This window comes from Calonectris borealis, chromosome 4, assembly GCF_964195595.1.
Source record: "Calonectris borealis chromosome 4, bCalBor7.hap1.2, whole genome shotgun sequence".
In the NCBI taxonomy this organism is placed as follows: Eukaryota; Metazoa; Chordata; class Aves; order Procellariiformes; family Procellariidae; genus Calonectris; species Calonectris borealis.
This window is the reverse complement of record NC_134315.1, coordinates 26,778,265-26,806,189: the sequence shown is the minus strand read 5'-3', so window position 1 is coordinate 26,806,189 and position 27,925 is coordinate 26,778,265. Positions and strand designations below refer to the sequence as shown.

The window sequence follows — 27,925 nt, the reverse complement described above, 5'->3', positions numbered from 1 at the left end:
TCTCTTGCACTGAGTTTGGAAAATGCCATTGTGCCTATCTAAACTGTGAAGTTTCTTCCTTCACTTGAGCATCATTTGAACTATGAGCAGAATTTCAAACTTAACTGAAAGTACTGTTCTTTTTTGATGCAAACTAACCTACAGCAATTGTCAGTAGTTTTCATTTATTATTTACCTTCTTAGCTTTTCTGGAATGAGAGTCTCGCTCTTTTTATTTCTTCTCACTCCCCCACCCCCCTTCATTTTCAATATATTCTAATCAGCTTTATTTCACTTCATTGCTTGTTGCAAATGAGGTTATTGTAAAAGCTGTTCAATTTTATATTCTTCTGATATTTACAATTATATAATTGTTTTATATTTAATATAGAAAATGCTGGAACAGTCGCTTCCTGTAGGCAGTTATATGTTTAATAGATTATATGGTTGTGATATGTGACTGACATTTAATTGTTTTAACATCATTAATAAATCGGAATACGTCATATTTACATTAAAAAAGCCAAGCTTTTCATTGTTTCTGATCATAACAGAATATTTGAAGGTTAGATCACATGACCCAGAAGAAGCCATTCGACATGATGTTATTGTTACAATTATTACTGCGGGCAAGAGAGATCTTTCTTTAGTCAATGACCAGCTGCTTGGCTTTGTAAGGGAAAGAACGCTAGACAAACGGGTAAGTATTAATATTTTATTTTCAAGAATATCTGCTTCTAATACAATACGGTAAAAGTAAAACCAAAAAAACAAAGCCACAGAAACAGAGGATCTTAGAGTTGGCTATTAACTAGAATGCTACGGGGAAAAAATAATTTTCTTACCAGAACATCTTAATGTAGATTCCATATTATGGAGGCACCAATCAAGTGTTGTCAAGCAAATAAGATCATTGACTTGTGAGGAACACAATCATATTGTAAGAACATAAGAATTGCCACATATGTTTAGGCCAAAGGTCACTATAGCCCAGTATAATTCTCATAGTGGTCAGTTTTGGCTTCCAGCAATTTGTGATTCAAGGATTTCTTAAATCTGCTTGATCATGTTCATCATAGCTTTCAATGGAACTTTATGCCATGAGTTTATCAAGTTTTTTCTTGAACTTATTTATACTTTAAGCATCCATGGCATCTGCATCAGTAAATTCAAGTTTAATGCATGTGTGGAAAACGTAACTTTACTTGTTTGTTTTAAACTTGTCTGATAATTTCACTGGGTATCTCATAGTTCTTGCATTGTGTAAAATAATAAATATTCTTTGACCCGCTTATGATTAATAAATATGTATACCATATCTTCTCCACTCTTTTGCTTTCCAAGCTAAAGAATCACTTTATTAACTTCCACACAAATTGATTATTGCCTATTTCTGATCATTCTTGTCTGGTTGTTCTATATCGTATTGGAACCAAGGTGACCAGACTCGGCCATAGCATTCAAGGTGTGCACTGTGTTGTGTACATACTTTATGATAAATTTTTTTTCTTACTCTTTAACATTCTGTTTATCTTTTACGCTATTTCTGAGCACTGGGCTGACAATTTTGGGAAACATCCATGTTGACTTCAGTACCTTTCCTGAATAATTTTGGATGATACATTGCCTAATACTATACATGCAGAGTTAATGCAGGTGGGAAAACCTGGCCTTAATCTGAATTTCTTTCATTTCATATTGTGACAATTCAGTAATGTGACGTTTTCTGCAGTTCTTCATTATAACGTTAGATCTGATCACCTCAGTAAATTTTATACACACTCAGCGTGTACACATTTCAGTTCATTTTCTAATAATTTTTCATATGTTAAGTGTCACAGATTCCCTTCTTACTCCATCAGTAAGTTCCCTTTGTTCCTTTCATTGTGAAAACCAGTCATTTATTTCCACCCATTGCCTCCTATGTTTTAGTTAATAATTAATTCACAACAGGATTTTTATTTTAAGATCCTCTGGTGTGAGACTTTGTTGGAAGTTTTTTGGGATCCTAATGCATTTTACTGATATACTTGTGGGTCTGCTAAAATTTGTTTTTTCTTAGACAGAACTTCTCATTATGTGAAGTGCAATGATTCATTACCATAACCTCATTTTTCAGCAGTGTCTACTCTTTGTTGTTGTTACTGTTTTGTTTCAACCTGTTTGCCCATTCAAAATCAGATGTTCTGGTGAGTGGCACTCTGTTCCTCTTGGGACCCTTTGGTTTCTTTCACATTTGCTGTGTTCAGTCTGTTCATTGACAGATTGCAATAACAGGATAGTTAGTATTTGGTGTATTATTTCTAAATTCCTGTAGAAGTCATGGAGGGATACTACCTGGTCTTAATGATTTTGTTACTGCTTGTTTTATTAATTTGTTTTAAAGTATCTTCTAATGACACCTTAAGAAACCTCTTCAGACCTCTCTCCTGGAATAAATCTTGTTTGTCTGTCAGCCCTACAAAAGGGTCTGGAAGGCTTCCTGCTTCTGGAGGTTTTGGTGAAGATGTTCAATTAGTATGCTTTTAATAATTTGGTTCTGAAACTTTTGCCATGCTTCATCAAGGATTTGCCTTCAACTTGCCAGAGCTTATACTCTTTCCTCTTTACACTCTTTTGGATGTGGCTGCACACTCTTTGGAGGATGATGTTTCAATAGCTTTCTATAGCGTGACTTCACCGTGCTGCGTAGCCATGTTGATTTTTTTGTTGTTGTTCCTTTTTGACACAGGGCATCCTTTCTATAACCTATGTCATTCTAGCTAGTTACTTTAATTCTTTTAAAATAATTTTCTCTTTTTTATGTTCCCATTTTTAAATGAGAATGTTACTGTAATGAATTTTGAGAAAAGAACGTCATCTTTGTACAAAGAGAAATACTGATTTTTTAGTATGTTCACTATTATAAAGCAGCTCTTCAATTAGTTGTACCTGCAGCTTGACCTTGCACATTTCTCAGGAGTGATTAAGACCACCCTCCTTCTTTTTCAGCCATTAAACAAACATGTCCAAAAAGTGATTTATGAGATCTAAAACCTTTCAGTGTAACCACCACTTCCCACTGGGACTTCCAGCTAGTCAGAATGGGATGATTGTTACTGTGTCTTCTACGTAGTGTCTCTGTTCTCCTTTAGCATATCGCCATCAGTAAGAGGCAGTCAGTTGTACAGCTGTAATACTCGTTTCTACGGAGCTAGGGATTTTCAGTTCATACAGCCTTAAACCCAGTGTGGTACTTCTTAATGTTCCTAATATGTTTGACTCAGTGATTTCACACCAGTCATAGCTTTGATGATATATTACATTTCAAGGTTAGGTGTCTTATTCTTCACTGATGAGTGCATGAAAACTTCACCTCTAGTTGATGTTTCTCTTATAAAAATCTCTGGAGAGAGCTTCATCCTGAGGAGAAATGAAAATTGAAGATTGACTAGAAATTACCTCAACAAATACTTAGCATTTGAAGTAGACCTTAACAATATAGCATTGTAAATATAATTAGTGTTATAAAGTGAATATCAAGGACTTGTAAACTTTCAGCATGTTTTTTAAGGATTTTTCTCCAGTTTGGGAGAGGGGCATTGATATGTCCGTGTAACTGTCTTTATATTTTCTATGCAGGATTTTTTTCAGTTTCATAGTACATTATACCTATTTTAATTATTCTTTTGCTTTAAAGCACTCGATTATCTTCTGCTGACTGCATTTACACCTTGTAGCCAGGTTTGTGTTGGACAAATCTACTGCAAACTCCTAAGTGATCATTCATCAGTTTGACTTCATCTAATTCTTTTTGGGCCTGCAATCATCTATCAAATGAGTATAGATACTATAGGAGAAAGAACACTTGTCCAACAGGCTGAAGTAAAATGCTGATTGTTTAAACACACTAATCTGTCATTTCAATTCTGCCTTTTTTCTTTATAAAACAACGTGGAATCTAGAAAACTTTAAATTTAAAGCATGCTAACTGTTATGCCATTTATGTGATCTGTTTTTATTCCTGACCATATTATAATTGGCACAGTATTAATAAAGATAGCCTAATGACTTTTTAGGGTAAAAGGTTTTGGCTAAAAGACAGTACTTCATTTTTTAAAAAAAAGTCCTTAGCTAACTCGATCTGTATGGGCATTTGCGCAATCATTACAGCTATTAAAAAACCAACAAAAAACGCTCAAACATACACACACACACAACCCCACACACCCCCTAGTTTTCAAATCCATTTTTATTGGTCCCATTGGAAAAATAACTCTGGGAACAGATGCTTCCCAAAAACTGGAATCCAGTCTTTGGTAAGAATTTTTCTGAGGAATTTTCCATTGGAGCACTGTCTCTAGGGTCTTTCCAGTGTCTTCACTTTTCAGAATAATTAGTTTCAGGAGACATTAAAATGTTTTTTTAAAGCTTCTTAAAAATGGTTCAGGTACTTTTCCTTTGTAATGGAGTAACCTTAAGAACCTGAAAAGTTAGAGGAGAGTTTTGACAGCTGACTTCAGTTCCCATTTCTCCCACAGCCTTTGTGGTCTAGAGACATTATCAGGTTGAAGTCAGAAGCAATAGAATGAGGACCCATAGGAACAGACTCCCATTTTCTATTTTGTCTTTACGCATTTTTCTGCATGTGTTAGTTTTAACTCCTCCTTCTCTGTGTACTAAAAACCATTGTGGCTTTTTCCAGATGAAGGAGAAAGACTTTAAGATTTTAATATTCTTAACTCTGTGGAAGGAATAGGTTAGCTATTCTAACAGGTAAGGGATTGTCTTGAACTTTCAATAACAGGTTTTTTAACTCAGCCCAGCAGTCTTCAGCGAAGGAGTTTAATGATGCTGGTTAACCAAGGAAGCTAAGACTGTCAAAATTCTTTTGTTAATTAAATCAGTGTAGTACTTCTGTGAGCTGTGTTTATTGATGTGCTCCCTTTGAAATTATTACGTTCCCCTTTATTTTCATTTGCCTTCATTTTTTACCCTACTGTATGCTGTTTCAGCTTTAATTCTCAGTAGCACCTTATTCTTTTTTTTTCTGCCTGCATCTCCTGTCCAGTGACTTGCTTCCATGGTGTCTCAAAGCATTCTCTAAGGGATTCTGTCCAGTATCTCCCATCTTCTGCCTTTCTGCATGCTCTGACTTCTAGTCTCTACAGCAATTTCAATTATCAGAAATCCATTGACAATCCAAATTTCCTTTCCTTATAATATCTTGTTAAGTACACTGCTTTCATTTTAGGCTTAAATTTTCTAGAATAATTTCTCCCAATCCTTCTCCGTTGTCTTCTGACAATAGCTTTGCTGTCCTTCCTGTCTCATGTAGGAGATCTGATGAAGCTATCGCTTGCATTGGAAGGGTATATCTGAATGCAGAAAAATATTAATACTTTTCTGAAAATGTTTCTCTTTCAGACCTTTATTTTCTTTAAAATGTGCTTTAGATCGCAATGGGTACGAACAAATTGCTGCAGAGAAGTTAAACACTAACGCCTATTTATATCTAAAATTTTTCTCTTTTGTGAAATCAAAGTATTATGCTACATACTGTCAAAATCATTACTATCTTGACCTGTTACTTGTGTTTTTACTAGTTAAGAAATATGTAACAAAGTACAATTTTATTTTTTCCATCTTCTTGATATAAATTACTCCAACAGCTAGTGATGTCAAAGGCTGTTGTGCTGACAAAAGCCATGTTATCTTCAAGATTTTTCTTTTCCTTGCCCTTCAAGAAAAAGAAGTCTCTCAGTAAAACTGTTAAGAAATTAAATGTGCAATATCTCACTTGGTGTTATTAAAACAAGCCCGCAGTTCAACAACATTGAAGAAGTTATGCACAGTGTGAATAATAGTATCTACATTTATGCTTGATAGGGTGAAATGATTTGAGCATTGTTAGTCCTTGGAGTTCAAGGCCAAAATTGATATCTAGTGTGTTCTGGGAGAAATTCTCTCTTTCAGTCTGAATTTCATGCATTTCTTTTAAATGGTAAGGGAAAACAAGTTTTGTCTGAGGCTTTCTGTGTAAATCATTCAGTGGGAGACACTATTCTCTCTAGATTAATTCTCAGTCTGTTCTGATGTGATTCCTTCCACAAGTCAGCGTAGGAGAGCTTATGGATCTTGTCTGTTAAAGTGTTTAATAATGGGACATTTCCTGTTTACATGAGGGGATAAAGTAGTGACCACGAAAAGCAAGGGTAAGAACCAGGAACTCCATCTGTGGATGTTGCAGTCTGGCTTTTTCCTGGATCCCTGGAGTCTTAGCGCAATTACTTTGAGGCTTCAGCAAAAAGGGCCTCTCCCACTGTCCTGGAAAGTAGCCTAACAGTTCAAGCCCTAGCAAGTTTAGCTAGGCCTAAGCTCTGGATCTCCCATTTCTAGACAAGTGTGCTGTAAGACAGTGTAAGGCTGTGGGGCGAAAGAAGGCTGCCACCTCTGATTGGTGCCTGTCTCTGAAGAGATAAGTCTTCCAAATCCTGGCTTAAGAAGGCACTTACTCAGGCATACATGTTAAGGTGTACTTAACTTTTTTATACTGACTAGCTCCTAGATTTTCTTTGCTCAGCACAGAGGAGTACTGGATTCCTCTGTACAGATAATACTTAATCTGCATAGTGCAGGGAAGAAACCCCTTATGTAGGCTTTACAACTTCTCATTTAGAGGCCCTAAACAGCATTTTTCAGCTTTTGAAGTGTCTAAGTGTAGGAGGTCAGAATGTGGCTGGTTTTGTCTTTCACACTTCTACATCTTTACTGTATTTTGTATATGTTTGATATTTATTTGCCAAAACCACTTCCCCACCTTTTCATTTCTTCCCCCTCAAGTGGCGAGTAAGAAAAGAAGCTATGATGGGTCTTGCCCAGCTATACAAGAAGTATTGTCTTCATGCCGAGGCTGGAAAAGATGCTGCAGAGAAAGTGAGCTGGATAAAGGATAAACTTTTGCACATATATTATCAAAATAGCATTGATGACAAGTGAGTCAACCTAAGCCTTCCTAATTTTAATTGTATAGTGATAAGAGATACTCTGAAAATATGTGCTTATCCTGAGAAAGCTGTTATATCACATTCTGTATTTGTGGGTTTAAGTATGATAATTTAATTAATAACCTTTAAGACATGTACTAAGATATACAGGGTGGTTACATTATCTGTTCATGTATTCATTCTATTTACTGATGGAACTAGATCTGTGATGATAATAGATGGTCATTAATTAACTACTGCATAGAAAAAAATTGTCAGATTTTGCATTTACTATATCCAGTTCTTGTTTGCCTTACTACTTTCCAGGGGTTGGCATGTTAAAATCCATGATATGTGAGCATCGTGCATGTACGCACCACAGTACATGCACAGACATCTCCTTTTGGTATGCTACATAGAAATGGACCTTTTAGGTAGAACAAAAGCTGAAGAAATATCAGGGGAGCTTCCACTGTTGTCTAGTCTTCCCTGTTTTGTCACTCATTTCATTTTTGAAATACCATTTCGGCTTAGAGAAAAGTATTTTGGCCAAGGTTTTGGAAGATAGTTTTCAACTCTCGCTATTAATTCTTTGTCTTTCACAAGGAAAGCCAAACTATGAGATCACACAAAGATAGAATTTCAGCCTAGATTTTTAATACAGAAGTCTCGGAAATCAGCCATTTCTTTATAGTGTTTCTTAGCATCTTGCTTATACAGTCCGCTACCTCAGTATGTTTTGTGATCTTAGTGACTAGTCTGAATGGGCTAATAGCCTCCTTCAGTTGCCAGTTATGATAGTGAGTTCTTACCGCTGCAGTGGTGAAGGCTCTCACTTTGCTGATCATAAGTGGGCCAGAGCTACATATTTGATTAGTTGCCTTATTTTTTAAAAAAAAGAAGAAAGGTATGATTATGAGACTGTACACATAGAAATTGCACTGAAAATCTGCTGAGGTAGAAGTGTCATATAGTGAAAAATTAGGAAATCTCCACATAGTTTATACAAAGCTAATTCTGCATATGTATATGCATCAAATGTGCTTTAATTTGCATTGAGAGGTTCGTTCGTGTTTTTTCTAGCATGTTCATGTCTCACTGTCAGTACACAGGTTTGGTAGTGAGCAGGGAATGAATCAAAGTTCCATAGTGAACGGGGCAGATGTTTTCAATATTCCTGCTCACGAGAAATGCAGAACACTGTCAGGGAAATGAGGCAAGGAATTTTGAGGAAAGACTGTATCATCAAAGCTGAGTTTCTTTCTCTGATGTGATTTCTTCTGAAAGTCTGATTAAGCCATTGAAACTGGTCTTTGCATGAATAGGCATGGATTGTGTGCTGTTTGTTTTCTGGCTATCCACACTGAAAGATTGGTGGTTTGATTTTCAATGTTCCTCTAGTTCAGTTTGGTACCCTGAATTTTGATCTAAATTCTACTAGTTTTTAAGGCTGACAATGAAGTTCTTGCTCAGTCACACCATTGGGTTGGTTTTCCCATCTCAGAGTGGAGGAATAAATGCATTTCAATGTTGTTATTGTCAGAATGAGAAAGTTAGTGCTTTTAGCACCTGGAGAGCTGTAGAAATGCTATCATCTTTAAGATAGAGTCCATCCAATCCTTTAAACACAAAAGCATAGGTCAAAATTAGCCAACTCTGGCCTGTTTTCCTTCCATAATGAGGGAGGCGGATAAAAAGTAACAGTAAACAGCTGTCTGAGCCTTGGAGTATTTTCCATTATGTGCATGGGATAACACTAGTTCTTTCAAAAGATAATAGCGCAGTATCACACAGTATTCAGGCATGAAGTGGAATAGAACAAATTTTCTCCACACATCCTTAACTGAGTCACTTGATAATGTTTTATATGTGCATGTCTACTTAAGTCTGAGAACTTCCAACCATAAGAACTGCTTATTACCTGTGTGCTCTGAGCTTCTTTTGTTTTACTGCAAATGCATAGGGAATGGAGTAAAATAACCACATCTTAAACACTGCCCTGTCACCTGTTCTTGATATGCTAGCCAATGAGTTTCTTCACAGGAGAAATTCCCAGAGGAATTCCCTACTTGTAAATCTTTACCCTAACTGACATGGACGAGGGAAGGCATGATACAGTCTCGCCATTTGTATTGACAGCTTTTCTAGAACATGTATCTGTAGAGACATATGCTAGAGCAATGTTCATAAATTAGTAAGATAACGCTGATGCCTCCAATCTCCTAGTACATTAAACAGAGATGAGTCTCCTGAGATCTGAAGATCCTGTTCCCCAGGTAATTTAGTTCTTGGAGTCATCAGTAGTAAAATGTATGTTTAAAGGGAGAAAACCAAGTTCTCTATAATATTAGCAGGGTGCCTTGAGATAATTGTATCCATATTCATGATCATCCTTTTGTTCCTCTGCCTCGCCATCATGTCTCTAGGAATTTTCTTTGAGCAGAAATAAAGTGTGTTTGACCTGCACTGCCTTCTATGCTCTTTGTACAAGGCAATCCCAGAGTATTTACTAGGAATCATAGTGAAAAAGTTTGTAAATTCAAACACACAAAATATTTGTCCATAAATATGAAATTGTGTAGCTGAACATCGTGCACAGCTCTCATTGCTATGGATTATATTAATGTCTGAATGTTCTTTCATTTGGGGTCTATAATTAGATGAACTGTACAGTCACGTTTGGTAGTTCAAGTTTTGTATTTTATGTAAAACCTTAAATATGGACTGTTGTTTTTAAAAAAAGAGATAATTGGAGAACGTTTTCGCTGGTTTGGTTTGCTTTCACTTGGTTTCCCTTTTGCTCCTTTTGTTGTATGTGTTTTGGTGTTCCTTTGTCTCCACCTTTTTAATGCTGATTTTTAGCTTCTATATTAGAATAATGAGTAGTTTCAAGTGTTTTGCTTTTTTTCAAATACTACAGTTTTATCTTAACCTTTCCCTCGAGGATACTTCAGATTTTTACTTTTCCTCCCCCTCGAGTTACATTCTTGTATTCTTTCTCCTTTATTTGGGCTTTTTACTGCCTGTATCCCTTTCTCTTATGTATGAGAGTGAACAGTGGGAGATTCTCAGAGCCTAAAGAAAAATGAGAATTTGGATGGTGACAAAGCAATTACTCACTCTTAGAGGTGAAAATGAAAGAACATGGAACAGCTCTCAAGAAGCAGTTCTCGTTTCTATCAACAGTGGAAGGGATCTTTACAGATGAGAAAAAGACCATTACTTTTTTTTTTCTTCTCTGTTGAAAAATCTAGTTTCAATGACTTCTGATATTTCTTGTTCTTTCACCTTGTCTGAAAGGTATCACCACTTTTGGAAATGTCCAGCTTTTATCTCTTCTTTTCCTGCAGGTTACTGGTAGAGAAAATCTTTGCTCAGTATCTCGTTCCACACAATTTGGAAACGGAAGAGCGAATGAAGTGCTTGTACTATTTGTATGCTAGCTTGGATCCAAATGCTGTCAAGTGAGTAGAGTTTGTATTCAGCAAATACTTGCTTTCTCAGGCTTTTCCAACATCTACATAATCTTACTTGTATTATCAGGATTTAAATAAAAATATAAGTGATGCTTAGCATTATTTGCAAGTAGTATTTCAAAACATTTCCCTTTTATATACAAACTCTACATGTCCTTTAGACAAAAAGATACCTTGATATTTGAGAAGAGTGGTTTTACCCATTCGTTTTCATTCAATGAAAACAATGCAGAGCGAAAAATGCGCAAGTAATGACTTCAAGATTTGCTCTATATTAGGGTCCATGATGAAGATATCTATATTGAATTCCGGTTGATAGTGGCCTGGTTTTTATGTTGAAAATGTTATTTTCAAGATAATCTGGGTGGTTGCAAGACATACTGTGGCTGTCCTGCATATATGAAATTGTTCCAAGTAGAATAATAAGACATACAATGTTCTGTAAAAAGAGAAAATCAGTTCCACCTTGTTTGGAACGGTTATTTTTAATACTTGGTATGTTTTGATTGTACTAGCAGATGTTGCACTTGTAAGATAGATAAAAAAACAAACAGTCTTGTTTACTAATACATCCAGCATGTTCTTGTCATGAACAAATTGGTAAGCTTTTCTTTTCTGGTTTTGCACTTTTGCAGAGCACTGAATGAGATGTGGAAGTGCCAGAACATGCTAAGGAGTCACGTACGAGAATTACTAGACTTGCATAAGCAGCCCACTGTACGGTTTTGAAAATACTAATACTTTATCCAATGGACCTGTTAGACTAATTTACAGGGTTTTTAAATACTATATTATTTGTTCAGTGTGACTTTATTATTCTGTTGATTTCCATATATAGACCGTGTTCCATTCTCATTAAGTAAAGTTACTTTCAGTAATGCTTAAAGGTATATGGGCTCCTTATGTTTAGTATTATTTTATATTACAATATAAACGCAATAACTTCGGAAAAAGTTAAAAAATTTTTCCAAGTTTTTTGTTTGCTTTTGACATACTTTTTTTGTTTCTCATTTTATAGCATGTTTTGAGAATGGAATATGTTGTAACATAAAGCAATGATTAGTTTGTTTGAAAACAAAAGTTTTAAAGTATTTATACTGGAATTTTACTTACAAGCATATCTTCAAACTAGCAGATACTTTGAATAGAAGGGCATTGCTTTGAGGTTTTGGTGTGGGGGTGGGCCTGGGGGAATTGTTTGTTTGGGGTTTTTTTTGAGGTCTTTTTCCAACAATTGATTTTGATCTGTTATGTGAATTAGTGAATTTTTGCAGTTTGATATTGCAAGAAAATTTTTCCCCTTTTTCTGTGTGTGGTAGCTGCTAATGGTACTGTTATGCTATTCTAGTGTTTATTCTTAAAACAAAAACATAAACCATAAGATTCCAGAGTAGAATGAAGTGTTGCAGAAGAACTAACAGATCAGCTTAAAGGTGTATTTTATAAAGGAGATATCACTGATTTGTTTGTTTGTTTGTTTTTGCTGTTGTCCTCAGTCAGAAGCAAACAGTGCTGCCATGTTTGGAAAGCTGATGACCATAGCAAGTAAGTGTTAATAAGTTCGATAAACTGTTATTACAGCATTCCTGGAAATTGTATTTCTGTGAATCTTGGCATACTGAAGGGGCAAACTTATCTTATGTTAAATTGTGTTTAACCATACAGAAAACCTTCCAGATCCTGGAAAAGCACAAGATTTTGTGAAGAAATTCAATCAGGTTCTGGGTGATGATGAGAAACTTCGGTCCCAGCTTGAACTGTTAATTAGCCCTACATGTTCTTGTAAACAGGCAGATGTCTGTGTGGTAAGGAAACGGAAAAGCAAACTTTTATGCCTTAAATATTTGTGCTTAAAACAGTTATTCGGAGTTAATGGTCTCTTTTGATACCTAAACGTGATTTTTATGTATTTCCGGTTTTCATAAAATACCTTTTTCGTTACCCTGTAGAGATTATGGAAAATATAATTTGTGATCATAATCTTGCTTCCTAAGAAAACATTAGCTTTATTCCTTCCTGGGATTATGAGCATCCAGCACAAAGACTAAAAGACTAATTCAGTTTTTCTTAATATTTTATTTCAAGTGTCTCTTTTGTGGTAAGGTTCCTAAACTGTCTTCTGACACTGATGAAACTTGTTCCGAGTACCAGCAAGCCAAATATTATACCATCTGCATATTATTCATTTATTTTTCTTCCTAGAACATTATTTTGGGATCAGTTTTTCTCTCTCATCTATTTAACCTCTTTGATGAAAATGCGCACTTTAATATTAAATTGGACTTTTCCAGAGATTTACAGATTGTGCCACAATCACAGACTTTTTTTGCTTTATGGTCCCAAAATAAAGCAAGCAATTTCAATGACAGAAATCACAATAGAGAGCATCAACAAACAAACATAGGCTTCTTGGGTTTTGTCTGATGTCATGGCCCTGAAATTGTCCAGGGAATGGAACAGAGTGTGTCTCCTTCTAAACTAGTAAATTTTGCACTTTGGGAACGCAGTGATGCAATTTCAAGAGGAAGGTTTCTCTTGCTTCCTGAAGATATTTTAGCATAACAGAACAATTCCCTAGTTTGTAGGGTCTGCAGCATCCAACCCTTTAGGAGAACGAAGGTCAAGAAGTCATTTCTTTGAGAGATTTTTAGACTTCTGTTCAAAGTAAAAAATACCTTCTTATCCACCTTCTGCTGGGTTTGCAGCTGAATTTAATGTTCTTGACATTTGGGGCATTCAGAGAGGAAAACCAGATTTTTGGATCCAAAACATTCATAAGCAAGTACATAGGGTCTGAACATCTGTTGTAGCCAAGGTAGTGTAGTGCTTCTGCACATCTGCAGTAGCATAGCTTTTAGTGCAATTTTTTCATTGTTGCTTATGAAATCTCACACATACAGCAGGGTTACCTACAGATTTATGGATTACCCTTGTCAACATAGATATTTAAATTCCATCTGCATTGCACTTAGCTCTCCCTTGATACCGTTTTGGATCTGGTCTGCAGTTCCTTAAGAAAACTCTGAAGAACTCTCACTAGAAACATAAATGCATCTTACATTTAAATAGTTTGGTAAAGTATGTCTGCTTTCAATATAATGTGGTAAAGAAAGATTTGGAGATAACAACAGCCCCCCTTAAAATACATTTCACTGATTATATAGACAATCTCTGTGGTTAAAAGAAGTGGCTATATCTAGCTTATTCAACATGCTTAAGAAGTAAGTAAAATGAGTATAATTCTTGTTTGTATCTAACATTCTTGTAGAGAGAGATAGCCCGGAAACTTGCAAATCCTAAGCAGCCAACAAATCCTTTTCTGGAAATGGTCAAATTTCTTTTGGAAAGAATTGCCCCTGTACATATTGACTCAGAAGCCATTAGGTAAGTTTGAAAGATCATACTAACTCATAAATTATTATAAAGATCATTTAAATGACAAAAAAAAAAAAGATGGTTTTGGATTTAGATTAGTCTGTCCCAGCAGTAAATACGCTTTTTTTAAAAAAACGTTTTATGTAGATGTCTTCATTTCCAGCAGCCTAGAGAATGCAGTTTGATTTTTTTTCCTTTATTCTACTTCTTTGCAGTGCTGTCTGCAAACGATTTTTTTAAAAATTTTAAAAATTTTAAAAATAGTAGTTGTTCCCAGTGAAACTGCTATTTGTGGGGCTTAAGGTGAAAATGATGATCATAACTTTCACATAGTTAACTGCAACAGTCTTCCATATAGCAGTTGAATTAATTAGCATTTGTGGGATTGTGTAAGAGAATGTTTGGATTTCTTTTGAGACTTGTCTGGCAACCTAATTACATTCCGAAACTCATGCAAGTATGTGTTGATCTGAATGCTGCCAACATGGTGAGTTTTGGGGTTTTGGTTTTTTTTTTCCCCTAAAGAATTAATTTTGCAGAATGCTAAGTCAGAAGAAAAAGGAATAATGGAATAGCTTGATTTAAAAACAAACAAACAAACAAACAAACAAAAAAACAACCACAAAACACAAATACCACCACACTTCCCCCGCAATGGACTATTGTCTTCCCTTTATTTATTGTCAAAAACAAGTAATCTTGCTGATATCTCCAGCCTTTAACATTGTACATTGTCACATTGATTTGCTTTTTTCTTTTTGTATCTCTTATTTCAGTGCACTGGTAAAACTAATGAATAAATCCATAGAGGGGACAGCTGATGATGAAGAGGAGGGTGTAAGTCCTGATACTGCTATTCGTGCAGGACTTGAACTTCTCAAGGTATCTACATTAATGCAGCTATAGTTTGTAATGGAAGGGACAAAAGTGGTATGACTAACGAATTAATGTTAGCATGGTTTTAATAGCTATTATTTAGATAATTACTTTTTTAATATATGAAAGTGTTTGGTTATTAATACTCACTCAAGAAAAGAATAATGAAAGAGGTGATTTTTTGGAGAAGTATGTTTTGAAAAGGATGCCAAGAGTTGAAATACACACATTAAAGTAGAAATTGGTTTCTGCTTAGGGAAGTCATATAGAAGAAGGTGCAGAGGTAAAGTGAGAGGAAGAGAAATGGGGAAATTAGGAGAGGCACGTTCTTTGGGGCTTGTATGATACTGGAAGGAAAGCAAGCAATAAACTCAAGAGCCAAGTTACGTAGAGGAAAAAAAAGGGGATGGGGGAACTTGTGTTCTCAGTGGTGATGAGAAATGGCTGGGGGAGAAAGAAGGATTTGAAATATCTGGAAAACATCTGTGATGGATTTGGCAGTTCACTAATGAGACTTTATTTTCAATATGTTACAAAGGGCAGTATAAAATCTAGGAGGTAATGGAGGGGAAGGTTACATAATTAAAGTGAGACTTCAGAAGTGTGAATGAACGAGGTGGAGTTTATGGAGACATATCACCCCAAATTTGGTAATGACAACCATGGTAGAAATAGTTATACAGAAGTATGCAAGGAAGTAATGTCTGTTTGCTAATGTAGCTCAGAAAAGAAATCTGCCAAGGTTGAAGATTTTGTTGCTGTGACATGGATATCTTTGAGAATGTTATTTCACACACTGATACTCACGCAAGTAGGCAACTCTGATCAAAGAAACCAAGATAAGATAAATCCAAAGAATACACAAAATATATGCAACTTTTCATTGTTCTCCCTACCTTATGTTATCTGAACTTTACTATACTTAATTTAGTTTTGCTTTGGGATAACCCTTTGTTCTGTCTTGTCCTGCCTTGAATCTCTGCCTGCTTAGTTTCTTATTTGACATTTCTCCTATTTAATAGAATGTGTTATATTTATTAGCTTTAGATTAAAAGGACAGTCATCTGTGTTTTGTTTGTAGCTATCTTAATCTTCTTGATTTCTTTTCTGTTTAGGGACTATAGATTCTGGAGAAATCAAGATTTCAGTTCAGTTTAATTAAGTTGGAAAAAAGCGTTCTTAAGTAGATTGGAATATAAACGAATACTCTTGAATAAGTGTTCATTTTAATAAATATTTATAAATATAAATAAATATTCATATAATGTAGTATCTTACAAAATATTTGGAGGAGGGGAGGACCTGAAGGACAACGCATAGATGAATTTGTTTGGAAATGCCTATAATCACCTTCTCCAAAATGCAGTTATTGAATGTAATGATCTCATATGAGCATGTAATAACTATTTCTGTTTATGGTAATGCTCATAAACAGCCATAATTTTGTTTTTCTGATGATTCATTTACCATAAATAAATATACCTTTTTTTAAATATGTATCTACAGGTTCTGTCCTTTACACATCCTACCTCGTTCCACTCTGCAGAGACCTATGAGTCTCTGCTGCAGTGCCTCAGGATGGAAGACGATAAGGTAGCTGAGGCAGCCATACAGATTTTCAGAAACACGGGTCACAAAATAGAAACAGACCTGCCACAGATAAGATCGTGAGTGTATTTCTTTACATGCTACTTTTCATATCTGGAGTTCTGCCTCTTGACAGTTTATTCAATATGATGCCCCTAAAATTACTTTATAGTCTTGTAAATATGAACAGCTTCTCTTCCATCATTTTGTATTCCTTCGCTACTATTCTGTCTCTTCATTTTTAAATTCTGCGTTCTCGCAATTTTTGTGTATTTATTGAAGATGTTAGGTACTTCTTAAAAGTTGTCTTATAACAGACACATTAAAAACAGCATGTAGCATGTTTCCCAGGTTACAAAATAAGCAACAGCAAAAATATAGTGAAGATGTAATTCCTTGGCATCATTTCTACTCATATCTGTCGTTCACACATTTTTTTCTATCTTTGTAAGGAATGAAAATATAATCTCTGATGGTTAACAGCTCTGTTTGTTATGAAACAAGTTAGGAAACAAGATCCAAAAGCAGGCATGAATTTCTAACAAAGAATAATTGGCTGTCTATAAGTCGTCGTTATGCAATTCATGCTTTAACTGCTGATTAAAGCTGCATAATCTACTGTGTATTCACAGACTATTTAAAACCTTGTGGGTAACATCTGAAACCTTAAAATTAGTAACTAACTAATCCAGATTATAAAGCACAGGTTTCAAGTTCTCATGTATGGAAATAGCATCTCAGGTATTACCATGCTAAAATGCATACCAATGTACACCTTAAATTCTCAGTGAATTGAAGATGTAACCTCAGCAATTCTTATGGATTTGAATCAGATTTTGGGCAAAAGAAAAATGTCACAAGTTCACTATGAGACGCCTTTTAAGACATTTGTAGGGGTGAAGAGAGGGAAAAGCCCGGCAATCCCCATTGTCAGTATAGTTCCCAGTATAGTCCCAATTGTCTATAGCTCCCTACTGGAGTTTAGTGCGTTGCTGGGGTATATCATCTTCTGTCAAAGAGCTGGTATTGCTGACATTTCTTTTGGCTTCATGCCTTAGCCAGGTATTGCTGAAGTATAGTCTAGGCAGTCTCAAATAACGTAAAATATAACTGCCAAAATGGAGGTCTAGCCCTTGGCATGGTTTGCAAGCAAGTCAGGTTCATGTTCTGAAAGCCAAAACCAGGTCAGTGTTTACACTGACGCAAAGAAAAAGAAGCCTGAGGTTTGTGCGCCAGTTCATGGGCAAGGACTGCCACATGACTCTGAAGTCTGATGGAAGCATTGGCCATGCTCAAAGAGAGCCTATGGACCATGTGTAAACTTGTAGATGAGAACATGTAAAGGTGCATGCAAACATGTCAGGTTTCACTTTTCGCAGATTTATGTCAGTTGGTGTGATGAGGTATGGTTTGCAACTGATGCACCAATGCTTGGCAAAGGCCCTTTAATATGCATTGTACTTAGGCTATGAAAACTGTAGGTTAGGCATTGAAGCTTATTTTAACTGTAGGTTTTACTGAATTCTTTGCTATTTTGGTTCTTATTTAATCAACTTGTGGAATCTTAGCAAGTTTGAGAAGAGACATTCTCCTACTTCAGGATACTGTTAACATTTTTCCTAGGGGTCTTTTTTTTGGTTTTGGGTTTTATGCGGTTTTTGAGGAAAATGTTTAAGACTTCATTCTTTCAACCCTGCAAGATCTTCTTCCACCTTTTGTTGCTGATTTTGATTATGTAGAATGTGTCAGTGAAGGGTGGGTGCTAAATAATCCACGTACCGAATGCTGTATTGTTACTGAGCCTTTCAAGAAAGCAGGGTTTTTTTTAGATGTTTGTGTGTCAGACGCTTTCTAGGCAATTTTGTTTTCTCGTGTCAGTTGCCGGGTGAGTTGCATGGTAAACCTCATGAGTTAGTGTCTCAGACGACGACCTCTCAGGGGACAGGCCTGCCTTCCAGCACTCTCTCAGGAGTGGAACCAAACAGCCTGAGCAACCGCGACCTGGTCTCTGGAGTGCTTCTGCCCTGCTCTTCCCTTCGGTGGCCTCTGATCAGCAGATGGGTTTCAGAGGACTCAAATGCAAAAGCTCAGAACAAAGCAGTTGTTCGTTTGAGTATACATTGCGATTAAAGACCAAAGTTAAAGTAGTAAAGACCTATAAGCACACTAATGTTTAATGGTTATTTCATAAATTTTCTTCAGCTCTGTCACTTCCAAGGATGGATAACAAGCCCAGGAGTTTACCCTAGCTGAACCTGTCAGGTTCCCGCCACCTTATATTTGGCTTCCTAAACAGCCTTATTTTGATCATTATTTTCTTTCATGTTTTATTTTTCCCTGTGGGCTTTTTTCTGCTTAACTGTGTACAGTCAGATGTTCAACAAGTATTACTAAATACAATTCCATCCTGCTTTTCACTTTATGATTATGATCTTTCCTGAACAGACTTCAAAGGAATGCTTGATTTATAAGACTGTGACGATAGATTTGTATAGGTGAAGAGCTTTATTTTTTGTAGATTGCAAATTGCATTTTGAAGTATTTGTTTAATGTTCGCAGAACACTAATTCCCATTTTGCATCAGAAAGCAAAAAGAGGCACTCCTCATCAGGCAAAACAAGCTGTTCACTGTATACATGCCATATTTTCAAATAAAGAAGTGCAACTTGCACAGATCTTTGAGGTATGTCTTCCTTTTTTGTTTTTAAAATTTGTTTCTGTTCTTCTTAATGGATACTAGTAATTACCATTAATTTAATTAATACTGTTTATTAACAGATAACAATGTATGAGGTCAGGATACAGGTGTACAGGTGCATGGTAGTCAAGATAAGTCATTAATTTTACAATAGCAAATTATTAATGTTTGTTTCTTACAGTCATGATTTTGTAATATTCTGATGTTTGATAGATAAGGTACTCCTTTTTGTCTACACAGGACAAGTTAGGGGGAAATAAACTAAATGTGGTGGAATGATCCACACTAAATCCCATGAGGACACGTTTAGCTGATACTCAATGAGAGATAACATCGTATACTTTCAAACTGTATTAAATTACCATGCTTTAAGGTCTTTGCATATACAGCTCTTTCTCACTGAGGAAGTTAGTGCAGAACAGCTACTTGACTATAAGCTCAGACATTAGCTTACTGCTCACTTACTGCTTGCTTAGACAAGTTGCAAAGCAAAAAGTCACCTTATACAGAGCAGAGAGGTTATTACTTTTCACTGTAATCTCTTAAATAATAACATTATTAATCTGCACTTGTAAAATATCTTAGGTTCTTAATCTTGGCTGTCTTTGAACCTATGCATAATTCAGAAGTGTGAAAAGCTTTGAATTAAGCTTACAGAGTTTGATCTCTGCTTGGACTTCTGTCAGAGTGCATGTTCCCTCGCTAATACCAGAATACGATGTAAGAGTGCTGAGAGATACAGCAGCACAGAATTATCCTGGTGACTGTTACCTGAAAGGGAAATACTGATCACTTGATAGAAACGTCCCTGGTAGTTTCCAGGATTTTTTTATCTGCTATTACCTGCTATTATTTTCTGCCATTTGCAGTTATGATTCAGGTTTCACAACTCTTGAATAGAATTGAGTCAGAGTTTTTCCCATATCTCCCAGGTTTGAATGTGTTTCACCATTAAAACAGGAAGAGAATGTAAAATTTGTTTTTCCCTTTTCTCATGTGAGATTTTTGGTTGCTCTGTTAATTAGGAAATCACATTCTTTCTCCATTTTGATTTGCTAACTTTATTAATTCTTATGGAAAAACTGTGAAACTCATCAGCAATCCAGCAGTAAAATAAATTATTTTTAGGCATGCTAGCTTACTTATCTGTAGTTGAATTTTGAAATTTTTTTTTTTCTTCATCAGCCTCTTAGTAGAAGTTTGAATGCTGATGTACCAGAACAACTTATAACTCCGTTAGTCTCATTGGGTCATATTTCTATGTTGGCTCCAGACCAGTTTGCTTCTCCAATGAAATCTGTTGTTGCAAATTTCATTGTGAAAGATCTCCTAATGAATGACAGGGTAAGATTTTCTTTTTTTGGTAAGTCCTTACTATTCTGTTTTCCTGTTATTAACTCTGTGGGGAATACAGCTCTTTTTTTTTGTCAAATGGGTCAATAAAGGAACCCATTCTGTACTGGCTAGTACAGTGATACTGCATTATAAAAGATCTTTGTGTGAAAGAAAGCTTAATCCATGACTTTTTTTCCATTTTTACCTCTACATTTTCTGTATGGGTTGAACCAGTTCTTAAGCTTACATGAATGTCTGTAGTCAACAGGTGAGAAAAATGGAAAATTGTGGTCTCCAGATGAAGAAGTTTCTCCAGAAGTACTAGCAAAGGTGAATGATCTGCTGTCAGTAATAATGTGTATATTTGAGATTAAAATTTTACTTTTTTCCAAGTTGTGCAATGGAGAGTATTAGAATAAATCCCTTTGAGTACTTTTGTATTAGTCTCCTTAGAATATGCAGTGTTCTAGAGTTTTTGTGGATTATACCCACAATTATAGAACGGATAGAAACTGTGCATTTTGGTGTCTTCACTTACCGATATTAATTATGCTGAATGTGAGAAAATGAAGAGATTCAAAAGTTTCCTTACAAGAAAGATAATTTGACTTTACTGACTGTAAACAGTTTTGAAATAAATTGAGACCTTGATGAATTTTATTCATTCATCTTTATAGGCTATTTACCATGAATCTAATTATGGCCATTTCTAGAAATGTTTATCTAGTTGCTCTTATTTTTAATCATGTAGCAAGTATCCTGCATTCTCTAGATGCACTTGTGAGAAGACACTGAACCATAGTTGAAATGTCCTGATGTCACAAAGACTGCTACTTCCTTCTTCACTCTGTAAATATTTACTGCTTCATTCTGTTCCTTTAAAAATATATCAGCTCTAATAAATAGAAGTCTATGGAAATTTCAATTTGACAGCAGTAGGTTTTAGTGCCTTATCAACTTTAGGAAGTAAGTTCATTGTTTATATGTTCATGTTTGATAGGTGCAAGCAATTAAACTTTTGGTACGCTGGCTGTTGGGTATGAAAAACAACCAGTCGAAATCTGCAAATTCCACACTCCGGTTATTATCAGCAATGCTTGTCAGTGAAGGAGACTTGACAGAACAGAAGCGAATCAGGTCAGATTTTGTTCCTTTCAGGCTTCTATCAGTTTTGTTGTAGAATTTCAAAGAATATTAATTCTTTTGGAGCTTTTTTAGAATTTTAAAGTGAGCACAATGTTGGCTAATGGGATGATAGAAAACAGATCTGATTGGAGTTTTAATTTTAGGAGTGGAATGACAAGTATAAAAATATGCTTGATACTCCCTCTTTCTTGTAATTTACTAATAATCTAACTCAGAACCTGTAGATATCTTGACAGTAAAAGACATTCTAGAGAGTAAAAGACCTGCAGGAGTATCTTTGAAAACAATTGAGTGATGAGATTTAACACACTTAGGAGTTGAGTGGAGCGTCTTCATTCCAACAGCAAGGTAACTTTGCACCTCATCTTCATTCTGAGGATGAAGGAAGGAAAGAAAATCTATGACAAAAGTGTTGCTTTCCTTTAGACAGTGATATGAAAGCAAGAAACTTGACTCTTCTCATTTCACTATCTTACAGGAATTAAGTTTTTTGTGGGGAAAGCAGAGCCCCTTATTTTCACAAATTTGGTTGGGTTAATTTAGCTTGATCTGAAGCTATAGAACTGTCATCTGATCAGATGGAGAAAAACCTTAATTGCTCATTGATCTTGTAAAAACAAGAAATTGTGAAATGCAAGTAATTGAGGGATGGTTGTGGAGAGTTGTGTTTTGGTTTATTTTTTTCTCTCATGTTTGTATAGTAAATCAGATATGTCTCGACTGCGATTAGCTGCTGGTAGTGCAATAATGAAGCTTGCACAGGAACCCTGTTACCATGAAATAATTACCCCAGAACAGTTCCAGCTCTGTGCACTTGTCATTAATGTAAGTAACTGCATTTGAATTGAAGTGAATCTTAATTAATTCAGAGTCCTTACATCTGAGCTGTTGTTGCTGCTACATTGAGTGTTTTCTCTTCCTCACTGCAGTTTTCAAAAGAGTTCTTGAAACTTCATGTATTTATTGTGCTGTACCTGTTGATATTTTTAAAATGTCTCCTCATAATTCCACCTTGAATGCTTGCCTTTTTTTTTTTTTTTTTAAGACCAAGATTTTTATGGTTGCACTCTTCTGTTTTATGTTGCTATAGGATGAGTGCTACCAAGTGAGGCAGATATTTGCCCAGAAACTGCATAAGGCACTTGTGAAATTACTGCTTCCTTTGGAATATATGGCAATCTTTGCTTTGTGTGCCAAAGACCCTGTGAAAGAGAGAAGAGCACATGCCAGACAGTGCTTGCTCAAAAACATCAGTATACGAAGAGAATATATTAAGCAGAATCCTATGGCTAACGGCAAGTATTTCAGTAAAATTGTTAAGAATACAACAGTATTATATATAAATACTAAACTGGAAGGAGTAATCATTAAAACTTAAGAAAATTGCTTTTGTAAAGAAACACTGGATAAGTTCAATTTGTTTCCTCATCTTTATATTAGACACATTCAAATCTAAATTTACTTAGTTTAGCATTGGCATAAACCATAAAATACTTCTCTGTACATTGCTGAGAATTATACATGTAAAATACAATGCTGATACTGTGGTAGTTGTTTTGCTCAAAAAATAAAATTTTGTTTTCTGATATTTTAGGCTTTATGACCTTCTTCCTAAGTAAGACCAAGTAGTTTTGTAGTAGTAAAACTCGTTCATTTATTTTTAATGATTCATTAAAATTAAAATTCGCAGGAAGAAAATGCAAGTTAAAATTTTACATTCTATATTTGAAAATTCATACTTTGAAAAAGTGTTTCTTGTGATGCATGTGTGTGTAATAGAGAGGTTATTTACGATTTTTTTTGTTACTGTAGAAAAATTGCTGTCCTTGCTTCCTGAATATGTGGTACCATATATGATTCACTTACTGGCACATGATCCAGATTTCACAAAACCTCAGGATGTTGATCAGCTTCGTGATGTCAAAGAGTAAGTGTCAAATGATTCTAGAATTGTTATGCTGATAATTTTTCTGTGCTTGGAAAAAACTGATTAGGAAGAGGAACTCTTGTTTTATTTTGCAAAACAGTAATCTTGGAAATGTGTAACACTTTAACCAAGGGAAGAAGGCATCAGCAACTGCTTAGCAGTATATTCTGAAAGCCCCAGTGGTGGCCTGTAGGTCACACCATAGTATACCAGATCAGTGAGTTGTCTGGGCTTCTTTTAAAGTGAAGTAATGATTTTAGATTCTTGTATTTGTGCCTAGGAATATCTGTAGAATTTCTCAACACACTTAAGAGATGCCAAGGAATGTCAGTTCAAATATTTTCGAACTTAAAAATGCAGAGCTTCTCCAAAAGTTGAAAATGTAATGCCACTGATGCTGGGTCAGAGTCCTGCTTCACTGGAAACTTCTTTTTTTCTCTTTTTTCCTATGCAAACCTACTAGAATTCATCTAAGTTTGCTGCTGACTTATCATTCGCACTATATGTTTGCAGTGCAGGCTTAGTGCTTCTTAATGTATTCAGCACAGATTATTGTACACAAGCCTGTCATACAGAAGCTTGTTCTGTAGTGTTTCCAGTTTGAGACCTTCTTGTATTCCTCAAATAATCTTTCATACCTTAAGTATAACTTCTGTATTCCTTTGTGTCTTGAATTTTAAAAAATAATTAAATTTTAACACTTTTTAAAAATTGTTAAAGCGTCATCCCCCCAGCTTTGGTTTTAGAGTTTTGTTTTTTTCTTGTATTTATTTTTGGTGGAACTGTGAGCTCTGCTGTTTTGGTATTACAAAGGCATGTATAACCACATATTACAATATACATATCAGAAAAGCAGTTCATTCTTGGCACAAATAGACGAGTTTACATCTTAATTCTTTTTGCACCTTCACCTGTGAGAGTCCAAGTCTGATTCTTTCTTTAAATGAAAAACTTAACTTGTTCTGATTTCTGAGTTACTTGATTCACACCTGGTCAGAACCCGGAGTCAGTGAAGATTACTTACCTAGTCATCAAGTCTACATTATGTCCCAGGACTCCCTGTTCCTGGCAACATCTGAAAGCACTCTCCAGCGTGTACTTTATCCAAAATGGAACAAGTTCTGATTCACAGTTGTTGAGTTAATACTTTCTCTGAGAAGTGCTTTCTAGTGCACAGAGCTTTTTTGGACACCCCTTGTATAGCTCTCCTTTGTTGTCAAATTTCCTCCCTCGTGTTTGTCACAGCCTGGCTGAATTAGCCAAGAGAGGACTGCTCCAAACAAAGAAATACTCTGTACAGGAATTTTGGCAGGAATACTTCTCTGAAGAGTCTCCTGAGATAAATGCAAAACATTTTTCTCATATAATGTAATACAGTGTTTCTTTCAAGAGTTCTGAGGGTCATAGTGTTCACTTTAAAGTGTTAACATAGATGCTTGCAAACCTGGAAAAGCAGACTGGCAATATGTTTTGTAGTTGTCTCCCTAGTTCGTCTTGGTTTTACGTGGCCTAAATACAGTCACATAAAGTAAATACATGCTTAGCATAACCATAATTTGTGATATTTATTCTTACAAAGTTTTTTAAGCTTATCCTACAGAGTTATGTTTGTGTTTGAGTTTCTCTTTTAATTTGAGACTGTGTCTTTTTCTTCCAAATTCATATTCCAAAAATACTGAAATGGATACAGAGAATGAACTTACTTTATGTGACTGTGTTCTTCTAGGTGCATATTTTTCTACATGAAATCCCACTGTTGTTCTGGAAAGGTCTTGGTCAGGGTTGATAATGATTTATTTAATTTGTTGACTTAGTGAGGAAATCAAGCTATTGAAGTTGACATGTGTTAACTGGAATTACCAGCATAAAATTTGTCCTCAATAGTAATCTTTGGACGACGCAGGGTTTTGGAGAAGCTTGGGGCAGTGTGGTATGTCATCGGTATTCATCCCATTTAAGTTCTTGAGAATAGTGAATAGATGGATGTAAAGGTATCTAACACATTTATTTCCTTACAGCCTTTGTAGCTCTTGGATGCAAGTCAGAATATAGATGTCTTATGTTATTTGAACACCAGATAACTATTTAAGTGTTTTGATGGAGCACAACCCTCTTTTACTTTGAGTTTTTGAGAGAAGTGTTCCTTCATCTCTTGCGTTACAATCTTTAATTTGTATCAGTTAAGAAGATTGGGGCTTTTGTGGACAGGGAATTCTGATGTTCAGTCATCCTGTTTTTCTAGTTTTTTATTAGCCTGTTTCTACAAGGTAATCTCCCTTCCAGAGCTTCAGAATTAAATTAGCTACTGGCAAAGTCTGCATTTCTCAGACCTACCCATATGTCTTTCCCAGCTAAGTATTATTTTACCGTATTATGACTGGTGTTGACCCTCTAGCCACATGCAGCTCTGATGCTTGATAGCAAATGATAGCGTGGACGGACAAGTTGTGCTTTATATCATAATTGAAAAATTCTTAAAACAAACTTTTAGTCAAAATATAATAGGTTCTCCCTATAAATAAACTAGATTTAAAGAACGAAAACTGTGAAAGCTAATTCTATTATGTCTATCTGTAAGGATTTCTTTTCCTCCCATACGGAGCATTAGCAAGAATCTGACCTGCTCAGTCTTGGACTTCCTCTTCTGTTTGAATTCTAGTATTAAACCATGCAGTGAGGGTAACTGTCTAGCAGCAGTATGATTTGTTTAAGCTTGTTTTGAGTGTGGTCATGGTACTTTGTTGATAGGAACATAGACATAGCTCAAGGCAGTGATTACAGAATTTCATCTAGATGATGGTAGCACCAGAATTCTTGTTTCTATTCATATTTGGAAGATAGAAAAGTTGGTTGGTTGGGCAGTGTTTATAGATAAAATAGAGAAGCACACTAATTTGGCAGATTTATTCCAAAGACTACGATTGAGACTCTGTGTGTTAAAGGTCTAAACTGTATTTACACCTTCAGATGATATTATCTGTTTATGATATCTTCAAATTGATTGTGGTTTCTTAAGAAAAAGCTAGTACAAAAATTTTTAAGACCTTGCTCTATGTGGGAGCTGCACTATAAAAGTTGGAATGTAATTGCCGGTGGTTTTATGGCTTTTTAGGTGCCTGTGGTTCATGCTTGAAGTTTTAATGACAAAGAATGAGAACAATAGCCATGCCTTCATGAAAAAGATGGCAGAAAACATCAAGCTTACCCGAGATGCTCAGTCTCCTGATGAGCCAAAGGCCAATGAAGTAAGAAATGCAATTCAGATAAGTGTTGGGTGATGGGCTCAGGGTTTCACAAGTAGTTGATGAACAGGATTTGCAGGAAATCTGAAAGCACTAGCTCAGACATTTTAATGGTCTTTTAGAGAGAATGTTAATTGCGAGCATTATCTGTATGTTGCCAATCTCATTTTTTCAGAACCTTGCTGACCTTATCCAGCACACAATACCTAATGAAGTTAATAAACAAAATTTGTTTAATATTCCTGTTTCTGCCCGCCTGCCTTATTTTAACTCCTACTGCCTAGTTTCCAGACATAAGTATCTTCTGCTATTGGGGGAGGAAATACTGCATTATATGGCTACTGTTAAACCTGTTAGTTTCTAGCAGAGATGAGAAGCCATTTATGGTGATTTGACTGAGCAAGAGCATAGGCATGTGAAGTATTACTAGTTTTTATTAAATAGTATCATATGAAAAATGGGGACTTCTGTATGTTGACGAGCCAACAGTATGGTTAATGATGTAATTACAAAATATGTCCTCGGTGGCTATTTTAACACGTAGATCAAACTTTTTAAAGAACTACATTCTCTGTACACTGTAAAAACAGTAAGTAATTCCTAAAGCATACTTTTCTTTTTTTCTTCAGAAACTATATACAGTATGTGACGTAGCACTATGTGTAATCAACAGCAAAAGTGCTTTGTGCAATGCAGATTCACCAAAGGACCCTGTATTGCCAACCAAATTTTTTACACAACCTGAAAAGGTAAATTTGTTAACTTAATTTCCAAAGTAATAAGGGGAAATGCTTTGATTTTTATAACTGAGAGCTGGTTGTCTCCATAACGTAATATCATGAGTGGGAAAATACATATATTTTATACTCAGCAATTAAATTTTTTAACATCGGCTGTATGCTATGCTATCTGTGTCTTATGAACCTGTGCCAGAAATGTTTGAAACCAGGTAAGAACTAATTAGTATAAATATTGGTATGTTAGCTAGATCATTTCATTACAGTGCATCTGAATATATGAGAATATATGTATATTCTGGCTGCGTATCTGAATTAGAATGCAAAGCAGACTAAAAAGAAAAAGGGAACATTTTTTTATGTTATCTGTGGTATGCTTATGTTTGTCAGTAGCTGTTTGGCTATTTTGCTTGCTGTACAAGTTGGTCCTCTTATTGCCTAGTAATAGTCTTGGCGAGTACAGCTCTACTGTCAGCAATAGCACTACTGTTCTTGAAGAGGCATACTTCTAAAAAGTATAAGGGGAACCAAAGTAATTCTCTGGACCAGACCTGATGTTTTGTACTGAAGAATACATTTCAC

General features: G+C 35.5%; 1 protein-coding gene across 4 annotated transcripts in view; it reads left to right on the top strand.

Moving 5' to 3' along the window:
• Window positions 1–27,925, top strand: part of PDS5A (PDS5 cohesin associated factor A) — a 90,021-nt gene that overhangs the window by 48,129 nt on the left and 13,967 nt on the right. For 3 of the 4 annotated variants that reach the window (XM_075148963.1, XM_075148962.1, XM_075148961.1), the window contains exons 11-28: window positions 534–679; window positions 6,802–6,953; window positions 10,295–10,408; window positions 11,056–11,137; window positions 11,917–11,965; window positions 12,086–12,225; window positions 13,689–13,804; window positions 14,572–14,677; window positions 16,178–16,338; window positions 18,818–18,941; window positions 20,142–20,300; window positions 20,553–20,621; window positions 21,292–21,428; window positions 22,139–22,262; window positions 22,528–22,732; window positions 23,250–23,364; window positions 26,477–26,609; window positions 27,236–27,355. In XM_075148963.1, coding sequence (XP_075005064.1) covers window positions 534–679; window positions 6,802–6,953; window positions 10,295–10,408; window positions 11,056–11,137; window positions 11,917–11,965; window positions 12,086–12,225; window positions 13,689–13,804; window positions 14,572–14,677; window positions 16,178–16,338; window positions 18,818–18,941; window positions 20,142–20,300; window positions 20,553–20,621; window positions 21,292–21,428; window positions 22,139–22,262; window positions 22,528–22,732; window positions 23,250–23,364; window positions 26,477–26,609; window positions 27,236–27,355 — 2,252 coding nt within the window. Of the gene's footprint in view, window positions 1–533; window positions 680–6,801; window positions 6,954–10,294; window positions 10,409–11,055; window positions 11,138–11,916; window positions 11,966–12,085; window positions 12,226–13,688; window positions 13,805–14,571; window positions 14,678–16,177; window positions 16,339–18,817; window positions 18,942–20,141; window positions 20,301–20,552; window positions 20,622–21,291; window positions 21,429–22,138; window positions 22,263–22,527; window positions 22,733–23,249; window positions 23,365–26,476; window positions 26,610–27,235; window positions 27,356–27,925 lie in introns of those variants that run through there. The other variant, XM_075148964.1, reaches the window with a different exon arrangement.